General features: G+C 37.6%; 4 protein-coding genes across 4 annotated transcripts in view; 2 read left to right on the forward strand and 2 right to left on the reverse strand.

Annotated features, from left to right (window-relative positions):
• Positions 351-2,065, forward strand: LOC107619347. Its single transcript, XM_016321605.2, has 4 exons — positions 351-627; positions 721-842; positions 1,122-1,382; positions 1,672-2,065. The coding sequence occupies exons 1-4, from the start codon at positions 501-503 to the stop codon at positions 1,843-1,845; spliced, it is 684 nt and encodes a 227-aa protein (XP_016177091.1). The 5' UTR covers positions 351-500; the 3' UTR covers positions 1,846-2,065.
• On the forward strand, positions 2,220-4,083 carry LOC107617797. Its single transcript, XM_016319666.2, has 5 exons — positions 2,220-2,496; positions 2,590-2,711; positions 2,991-3,251; positions 3,541-3,758; positions 3,989-4,083. Exons 1-4 carry the CDS (start codon positions 2,370-2,372, stop codon positions 3,712-3,714), a joined length of 684 nt encoding a protein of 227 aa, XP_016175152.1. The 5' UTR covers positions 2,220-2,369; the 3' UTR covers positions 3,715-3,758; positions 3,989-4,083.
• Positions 4,017-6,979, reverse strand: LOC107617795 (pentatricopeptide repeat-containing protein At5g02860). Its single transcript, XM_016319664.2, has one exon. It carries the CDS (start codon positions 6,723-6,725, stop codon positions 4,245-4,247), a length of 2,481 nt encoding a protein of 826 aa, XP_016175150.1. The 5' UTR covers positions 6,726-6,979; the 3' UTR covers positions 4,017-4,244.
• The window catches only part of LOC107617796 (tetracycline resistance protein, class E), a gene marked incomplete in the record, with an annotated part of 8,007 nt that continues 4,894 nt past the window's right edge, over positions 7,205-10,317 (reverse strand). The window contains 9 exon segments of the mRNA XM_016319665.2: positions 7,205-7,718; positions 7,807-7,877; positions 8,069-8,147; positions 8,241-8,282; positions 8,362-8,415; positions 8,502-8,534; positions 8,629-8,709; positions 8,786-8,872; positions 8,979-9,054. Coding sequence (XP_016175151.1) covers positions 7,623-7,718; positions 7,807-7,877; positions 8,069-8,147; positions 8,241-8,282; positions 8,362-8,415; positions 8,502-8,534; positions 8,629-8,709; positions 8,786-8,872; positions 8,979-9,054 — 619 coding nt within the window.

The following is a 10,317-nucleotide window of genomic DNA, read 5'->3' on the forward strand; positions in this document are numbered from 1 at the left end:
GTTTTTTTTTTTTTTTTTTTTTTTTTTTGGTCAAACGGATTGGACAGCCCCCAATCCTAGGCATTACACCCATGTTTCACACACCCACACAACACACTCACACACACTACCATGGGTACTATGGGTTCTTTAAACCACAACCAGCCTCAGCTGGGATTTGAACCCGGTGCACCTTAGAGCAAGGCAAATATAATTGCCACTCAACCAAGCCTTGCGGTGCTAACTATTAGTGTTTAATTGGGCAGTGAAAGAATTTGGGCCTGATTTAATAAGCCCAATAGATCAATAGCCAGAAAAACGCAAGGGCCCAATGTAGCACCATATTTCTCAGTCATCAGTCATCACTAATCACCTCATGATTTTATTTTTAGTATTATAATTTGCAGAGAGACACTGATATTTTTTGCGGTCTCTGCAAAGAAAAGAAAATAAAGAGACAAGAGAAGAGAAGAGAAAAGAGAAGACGAGGTTGTTTTGTTTTGTTGTGTTTCGTGGCATTCATGGAAACCTTGGCTACACCTTCCTCTGCAACTCTTCCATCTCCTTCTTCCCCTTTCTCCATCTTCCCCTCAACAAGAAGATTCTCCCTTTCTCCCAAATCCCTCCACTTTCGTTTATCTTCCAAGCGTTCGTACTCCTATTCTTCTTCTATTCACTTTCCACCATAATCATTTTTCGATTTCATCATCAATCTTTCAAATTCATTCTCTGTTTTTTCAGGTGATGACGACCATGATTCAAACTCCCAATCCAATTCCATGGAAATCAACAACGACAACTCCAACGCCAACCTCCTCCCAGTTCTCAGCGATCGCCGCCTCTCCCTTTCTCCGCTCTCGAAAGTATGTGCCTTTTTCATTCCCTTTCCTTCTTAATTTTTAAGCTTCGATGTAATTTTGCTCTTCAAATTTAAATATCTCGAATTTTATTAGAGTATCTGTATTATAGTTCTGTTGGGTCATGAAAAAAAAAGAAGCTCAATTTTTGTTATTTCAATGTGTTTCTGAACCTAAATGCCTAACCTTTTGCAATATGGATAAAAACATATCTGTTTTTAAAGTTTTTTGCCCTGAAAACATTAAAAAGAATTCAATTTTGATTGAGAATTGTTGTGGGTTTAGGATGCTGCTATGGGATTGGTACTAAGTGCTGCTGCTGGTAGAGGATGGACAACAGGGTCAGGGATGGAAGGGCCCTCTGTTCCTGCAGTTGGCCACGACGGCGAATCAGGAACCGGGAACATCTCCACTTTCCCATGGTCTCTCTTCACAAAATCGCCTCGGCGAAGAATGCTCGTGGCTTTTACATGCACCATCTGTGGCCAGCGAACTACAAGGGCTATCAATCCTCATGCTTACACTGATGGAACTGTGTTTGTGCAGGTAATTTGGGAAATGGATCCTCTCAATATTTTTTAACAATTGAGGGAGTAAAGTGTAATCTCTCACTATTAATTTTATAAGTGAGAGCAAGAAAAAACATGAGAGAGAAAGCAATAAAGAATTAGAAATCACACTTTATTCTCTCAATTTTTTTTTAATAATTGAGAGGATCCATTACGGGTAATTTGCCTCTCAATTCTGGATCTCTATTCGGAAAAATTTGAAAAAAATGGTACATTAAATTGGTGACAATTTCTTTTTTATCTTTGGTTTCTGAAATTGTTGGCAGTGCTGTGGATGCAATGCATATCATAAGCTGGTGGATCACTTGAACTTATTTCAGGAGACGAATTGTTATCTGAATTCAAGTTTCAATTATAAAGGACATGGTTGGGATGATCTCAAGTTTAGGTTTATGGACATAGATGAAGACAATGATGATGACATATTCCCCATTTCATGAGTGAATTGGCTGCTTATGGCTATGGGGTCACCACATATTCTCCGGTCTGATGATATCATCATATGGAATTTTAGTTTAGGTGTCTTTGTATATTGTTTAGTTTTTCATGCATTATAGTAAAATTTGTTGGAGACAGGATCTTTCAACAATGTCCATAATATAGTTATGAAGGTCATCTGTATAATCATCAATGGTTTATTTACGTACAATTCATTACATGCCACTCAACCAAGCCTTGCGGTGCTAACTATTAGTGTTTAATTGGGCAGTGAAAGAATTTGGGCCTGATTTAATAAGCCCAATAGATCAATAGCCAGAAAAACGCAAGGGCCCAATGTAGCACCATATTTCTCAGTCATCAGTCATCACTAATCACCTCATGATTTTATTTTTAGTATTATAATTTGCAGAGAGACACTGATATTTTTTGCGGTCTCTGCAAAGAAAAGAAAATAAAGAGACAAGAGAAGAGAAGAGAAAAGAGAAGACGAGGTTGTTTTGTTTTGTTGTGTTTCGTGGCATTCATGGAAACCTTGGCTACACCTTCCTCTGCAACTCTTCCATCTCCTTCTTCCCCTTTCTCCATCTTCCCCTCAACAAGAAGATTCTCCCTTTCTCCCAAATCCCTCCACTTTCGTTTATCTTCCAAGCGTTCGTACTCCTATTCTTCTTCTATTCACTTTCCACCATAATCATTTTTCGATTTCATCATCAATCTTTCAAATTCATTCTCTGTTTTTTCAGGTGATGACGACCATGATTCAAACTCCCAATCCAATTCCATGGAAATCAACAACGACAACTCCAACGCCAACCTCCTCCCAGTTCTCAGCGATCGCCGCCTCTCCCTTTCTCCGCTCTCGAAAGTATGTGCCTTTTTCATTCCCTTTCCTTCTTAATTTTTAAGCTTCGATGTAATTTTGCTCTTCAAATTTAAATATCTCGAATTTTATTAGAGTATCTGTATTATAGTTCTGTTGGGTCATGAAAAAAAAAGAAGCTCAATTTTTGTTATTTCAATGTGTTTCTGAACCTAAATGCCTAACCTTTTGCAATATGGATAAAAACATATCTGTTTTTAAAGTTTTTTGCCCTGAAAACATTAAAAAGAATTCAATTTTGATTGAGAATTGTTGTGGGTTTAGGATGCTGCTATGGGATTGGTACTAAGTGCTGCTGCTGGTAGAGGATGGACAACAGGGTCAGGGATGGAAGGGCCCTCTGTTCCTGCAGTTGGCCACGACGGCGAATCAGGAACCGGGAACATCTCCACTTTCCCATGGTCTCTCTTCACAAAATCGCCTCGGCGAAGAATGCTCGTGGCTTTTACATGCACCATCTGTGGCCAGCGAACTACAAGGGCTATCAATCCTCATGCTTACACTGATGGAACTGTGTTTGTGCAGGTAATTTGGGAAATGGATCCTCTCAATATTTTTTAACAATTGAGGGAGTAAAGTGTAATCTCTCACTATTAATTTTATAAGTGAGAGCAAGAAAAAACATGAGAGAGAAAGCAATAAAGAATTAGAAATCACACTTTATTCTCTCAATTTTTTTTTAATAATTGAGAGGATCCATTACGGGTAATTTGCCTCTCAATTCTGGATCTCTATTCGGAAAAATTTGAAAAAAATGGTACATTAAATTGGTGACAATTTCTTTTTTATCTTTGGTTTCTGAAATTGTTGGCAGTGCTGTGGATGCAATGCATATCATAAGCTGGTGGATCACTTGAACTTATTTCAGGAGACGAATTGTTATCTGAATTCAAGTTTCAATTATAAAGGACATGGTTGGGATGATCTCAAGTTTAGGTTTATGGACATAGATGAAGACAATGATGATGACATATTCCCCATTTCATGAGTGAATTGATGGCTAATGGCTATGGGGTCACCACATATTCTCCGGTCTGATGATATCATCATATGGAATTTTAGTTTAGGTGTCTTTGTATATTGTTTCATGCATTACATGACCCATGACCAAGATGGCATATATGCCAATTTGCACTGTTTTTGCACATACGAACAACTGAAAGTTCCTGTACAGCTAGTATGGTACATCAATAAAATGATTGAATATTGTTTACATATATAAAGCAACCCTAATTATAGCAGCCAGATGGATTTTGTTACAGGAACCATAAACTTCTTCAACTTGTGACATGACCAAGATGGCATATATGCCAATTTGCACTGTTTTTGCACATACGAACAACTGAAAGTTCCTGTACAGCTAGTATGGTACATCAATAAAATGATTGAATATTGTTTACATATATAAAGCAACCCTATAGCTAAATTATAGCAGCCTCAAGAAACATGCATACTGCCACCCGTTGAAGAGCATCAATTATAATATGTGCATCTTTCAGGTATAGGACATGGAACAACTTACTGCCATTTACTTGCTATTCTCTCCAGCAACCTTCTCTGTTCATCCTGGGAAACCTGTGGATCAAGATTAGGAAGGTTTTCAACAAACTCTTTTGCCTCCTCTTGCTGATTGAGCTTACAGTAACAATCAACTATGGAGTTGTAAGTATTTTGGTTTGGCTTGCATCCTTGCTTTATCATGTATCGAACTACCTCAATAGCCTTGACAAACAAAGAGTCAGCAGCATAAGTTCCAATAAACGTGTTGTATGTTACAACATCAGGAACAAGACCAGAATCCTTCATTTCGGAAAATATCCGTGTCGCTTCTTTCTCCCTACCGTTCCTACAATATGCATAGATGACCGTGTTGTATGAGATTCTATCGGGTTTCATACCTTTCTCCAGAATCTCCCGTAAGATTTCTTCTGATTTTTGGAAGTTTTCAGAACGACTGTACATGTACATCAGGCTATTATAAGTAGTCAGAGTTGGAGTGAATCCACTCTCAATCATGAAATTCAGAATCTCATTGGTTTTAGCTGCCATTTGCCTCCTCCCATATATTGAAATCATTGCATTCAGAGTAGTTATGTCAGGCGAAATTCCTCTTTTCGTCAACTCCGAAAAGGCGCGCTCTGTTTCCATTAGGAGATCACTCTTGCTATTTACCAGTACAAGGGTCTTCAAAAGAACAGCATGTGTCTCGATAGAGCCAGAGTATATTCTCTCGGCCAAAGCATTCATCTTTTCAATTTCCTTAGCATTGGCATAAGCATGAAGTAAACAAGAGTAGGTCAACTCGTTAGGTTTACACCAGCCATCCTCCATTTCGGCAAGGACTTTCTCAGATTGTTTCCAAAGCCCTCCTCGAGCCAATGCAGCTAAAACAGCATTGTAGCTAGAAAGATCAGGAGCCACCCCTGCTTCCAGCATACTCTTATAGACGTCTATTGCCTGATCAAAGGAACCACACCTGCTGTAAGCACTTATCAGGGTGTTGAAGGTGTCCCTCTCTGGCACAAACCCCGCTCTCTTCATTTCTTTGAATACTCCCGAGACTTCGGAGTCCATTCCATTCTGTCCAAACACAGCCAGAAGGGTGTTCCAAGTAACAATATCGGGCGAACACTTGCACACCTTGATATCCTCAAAAACCTTCATCATCTCGGCAAACTTCCCCCGGTTACCATGCATCTTGATAAGAGCATTGAAGGTGCAAATATTAGGCTTGCATCCTGCGGCTCTCATCTCCTCGAAAACTTTGATTGCGAACTCATCCTTCCCGGCTCTCTCAAATCCCGACAAAAGGGTGGTGTAGGTAAACACATCCGGTTTAATCCCTTTCTCCACCATCTGGTTCTTAAGCCGTGTAGCCTCCTCCAGCAAACCACCTCTGGCATAAGCCGATATCAGCGAGTTATAAGTCACACAAGTGGGAGAGAATCCATTACTCTCCATCTCCTTTAGCACCTGCATAGCCTCCTTGGGGCGTCTAGACTTGCCAAACACATCCAACAGCGCATTATAGGTAACCTTATCGGGCGAAAACCCGGCAAGCTTCAACTGTTCAAAAAGTTCCACAGCTTCTTGGTACAAAGAACCGCGACGACAACAACTAATTAGGGTATTGTAAGTATATAAATCAGGGGAAACCCCATTGTTTTTCATGGAATCAAAAAGAGCCATGATCTTAGACCAAGGCATGCCCATCTTGCCATAAACACTGAGAATGACATTGTAAGTGATCAATGTAGGAGTGCAGCCATCTTCTTGCTGCATCTTGTTGAAGACATTGACTGCATCCCTGTACCTGCCATTGCTGGCAAAAGCAGATATCAGTGAAGTATAGGCATAGACGTCTACCTCGACTCCGTCGTCGTGCCGGAGAGTGTGGAGCAATGAGGAAGCACATGATACCCGACCCGATTTGCCGAGAATGTTGACGATGACGGCGATGGAGGAGCCAGACAAGAGAGAAGGGGAGGCGGAGTTAGCTTGCTCCTTCTCTCTGCGGCGAACCCAATCGAAGACGGAGAAAGCAAGGTCGTATTTCTTGTGAAACCCTAAGGCCTTGATTATGGCGAGAATATCAGAGGATAAGGAATTTGGAAGTTGCTGCTGGTGGTGGTCGAATAGAGATTCTAGAAGGTGGTCCAATTCGAGAGAGTCATCGTGGAATTGAGCGTCGGTTAGGGTTTGAAGAAGACGCTGAGCTGGAGGAGAGAGACGGTGGTGATTGAACCAAGGCTTCCCGCGGTTGGGGTCGGAGGACTTGCCGATTGAGGTGGAGGTACGGCGGCGGGAGGAGGAGGTGGAGTCGGAATTGAGGTGGTGGATGAGAGGTGAAGAAGAAGAAGAAGAAGAAGAAGAAGAAGAAGAAGAAGGTGTGGAGGTTGTGGGTGTTGAAAAAATAGCATTGGTAGAATGAGAGTGGTGTCTGGAAGTGGAACCTTTTGTGAGGAGAAGAGGAAGTGCTACCTTTTGTGCTATCTCCATTAAAACAAAGCTGTAAGCTTCTTCTTCTTCTTCTTCAACTTGCTTCTTCTGCTTCTGCAACTCACTTATCTACGCTTCAAGACGAAGGTCACCCACTTTTTTCATTAAATATCGTGTTTTTTTTTTTCTATGGATTACAAAAGTTTATTGGGCTTTTTATAACAACACGTATGTTCATTGGAGGATATTCTGACCCCCAAAAAAAAACTTAGGTTGGTCTAATTATTAGACCAATAGTCCGCATAAACAAATTATATGGTTCCAATTCCACTTTGTGCTTGCCAGCAGCAAATCTTTAAGTAAAATTTTAATCTGCGACAGATTAATCTTTAGCCTAGCGAATTAGAGGATACTATAGAAAAAATTATAGGAATTCTGAATGATCATGTACACTAAAAAAATTCTACCTAGATTATTACAGCAATGCTCCATGCCTTATACATCAGAGCTACTTGTTGCATTATGCAATTCACATCTAATTTATCCAAAATTCAACCATTAATAATTCATAAATAACAAAATATAGGAATTACAAAGTCCTTACATTAGACAGATTTCTCATTCTACAACAAAGCTGTCAAATGGACTAAGATCCTGTCTGCAAAAACTATAATGTAATCTAAAGGAATATTAGAAAAGCTACTCTATCTAGTGATATAAACAATCTATGTCTAGGTGTATATATACTATGCATACGAGAATTAATTAGCTGCGCTTTGCATTTGATGTTCTGTTTCCTACCCCCCTAGTGTCAACGTATATAGTTCTATACTTGAATCCATGCTCATTAGTTATAACATGAAACATGGTTGCTTGTATTGTCTTGTAATTCATGGTCTCATAGGGTGTAAGTATGAACAATTTTGTTGAAGCAGAAAACAAGATCATGTCTCCACCTCATACCAATGTATCCGTGCAGCGGCTACTGCCGCTGCTAATTTTTCCGATAGGAGGAGCGGCTCGGATCATCAAGCTCTGTATAAATGCAACAACCTGAAATGCAAGGTAGGTATCATCATAAGCTATGAATGGATCACATATCTATTAAAAGAAACCGGTTCATTCGTTCTAACCAACTTACCATTGCAAGGCCAAGGCACATTATACTGAACCCAGGAAAATAAAAGGGTGCTTCTTCAGACAAGAATAATGCTGCATTGTTAAAATTGGAAGAGAATCTTGTTAATACTTAGTAGTAGTACTATACAAAAAAATCAGTTATTCGTATAGAATATATGTTGAAATATAAAATACACATTAAAAATGTGCGAAACAACACGTGTATTTAATTATTTATATACAAATACATAGTGGTTAATTTGGTAACTAATTATGATTGATACCTGTGAGTGGACTGAATATTAAGGGAGAAACGATTTGCGCCATGGAACTAACTCCTGAGAGACATCCTTGAACCATTCCCTGCATCAAATCAAGTACACTAATCTGTTAAACTAATAAGAAGCTAAAACTGAATCATGATTCATTTTTCATATCTAATTTGAGTAAGGGTACCTGTTCATTAGGACCAACTTGTTTGGATGCAATGCTGCATATCTGTACCAAGCACAATGTGAGATATGAAATTACTGTTTCAAAGTTAGTTGTAAGTTACCAAATAGGAACAGAAACTTACACTTGGGCGCACAAAAACCCCAAAAATAGAACAACCTGCTAGAGCATAAGGAACCTGCATGGTTTTCAAGGATTGTTCTTGAAATGTATAATACTATAAGCAAAATAAGAAGATTTTAGAAGGAAGAAAAGTATTATTACCCATCCTGCCCAAGATATGCTGTACACAAACATCTGCATAACCATATTAATTGTTAATAAAACTTTGTTAGTATTATATTATATTATGTTACAAATCAAACAAGAAATATGTGGAAATTAAACTTACATTGATGCAGCTAACTAAGAGCCCTGTTGAGAGCAACTTCTCTTCTCCTAGAGCAGGTATTAATATTGGCATCAAAAGTAGCTGCATGCCAAAGTGAAATTTAATTATTGATTTTGAATAATTAAGAGGGTGTGAGTACTAAGTAAAGCTTAATTACTTGTGTAAGCGTTGCTCCTATTCCTGAAATCATCATCAAATCCGCAAACTGGTTCTTGTCGAATTGGAAACGTGCTTTCAAAAAATACTGCATCCCATGGCAAATGTCATTGATTTTAATCTCTCAGTTACACAAGATTAACCATAACTACTCTATGGACTCTAATCTTGTTAGAGAAAAGTAAAAAAGTTACCAACAATGAAGCCATCAAGCCACCATCTGCAAGACTATTGAAGAACAAAACTACTGCTGCTTGTGAAAATGTGGGGCTGCAAAATTTATTAAACTTGTCTAAGATAATAAGTAACTCAACCTCCTAAAATTTAATTTTATATAACACACAATCGAATATTACACCCTTATTACATCTAATATTACTCAATTATTCCAACTAATGCAAAATAAGATAACTTTGAGCAGGCTAAATCTTAAGCAATCAAATCCAATCAAAATGTGACACGGACCTATACTTATTACCTATGAAACACGGACACTTTCTTGATTTCTCGTGTACTCGTGTCCTCGTATCAGACACATTTCGGACACGACACACATCGACACTTGTTCGACACGCGTGTGTCCAACTGTATCTTAATAAAAAATTATTCTATGGACATGTTTAAACATATGTAAATACCATCACGTGTCAAGGTGTCCAATCTTATTCTTAACATATATTCTTGAAACGAGTTTAAAAATAGTATATATTATTAATTAAAACAAAATATATTTTAAATATTTTATATAATAAAAAAAATATTAAAAATAATTAAAAAATTAATTTATATTTTAATATCAATAAAATACTAAAATATCATTACAATTTATCTAAAAAATACTTTATATTTTATACATATACCGTGTTTTCGTGGCGTATCCTGTTCCATACATCATAGCTTAGTATAATAATTAAATTATTTTTTAACTTAGGATAATGCATAGAGTATGCTTTTTAATTTCAATATGGAGGCAAAGGTTGGGTTGGACACGGTTATGGAAAAGAAAGATGCTTGACCTGTGTGTGGTGTCAGAACACCACAAATTAGACCATGCGAGTTTTTCATAGTTTGTCAGACGGTTTGAGTTGTAGCTAAGAATATGGATTTATACAAAAATTTATATATATATATATATACAAAACGCACCGTCCGATTTGCATGGTGTGAAATTCAAATTTCAGCCCCCGCCAAATCGGATCCTCCAATTTGTTAAGTAATTTTTGCCAATACAAAATTTATAGGGTCTAAGTTCTAACTCCTACTATTCACATAAAACTGTCTCATAATTTGATCTAACACACCTTATTTTCATATCTAGGCACATCACATTCATAGATTCCATAACGAAAAAATTGAGCTCATAGAGTATGCATGTGTCATGCATGAAGAGCGAAGAGTGTTTAATATCTTTAAAGAGAAGAAAAAAGGAGAATTCTTAATTTTTTGAAATTGAAAAAATAAAATATAATTTTTAATTTTTTTAATATTTTTTTATATATTTTTTGTTTTATTTATAAAATTCTCAGTGAGATC

The sequence above is a fragment of the Arachis ipaensis genome, chromosome B09 (assembly GCF_000816755.2).
Source record: "Arachis ipaensis cultivar K30076 chromosome B09, Araip1.1, whole genome shotgun sequence".
Taxonomy (NCBI): domain Eukaryota; kingdom Viridiplantae; phylum Streptophyta; class Magnoliopsida; order Fabales; family Fabaceae; genus Arachis; species Arachis ipaensis.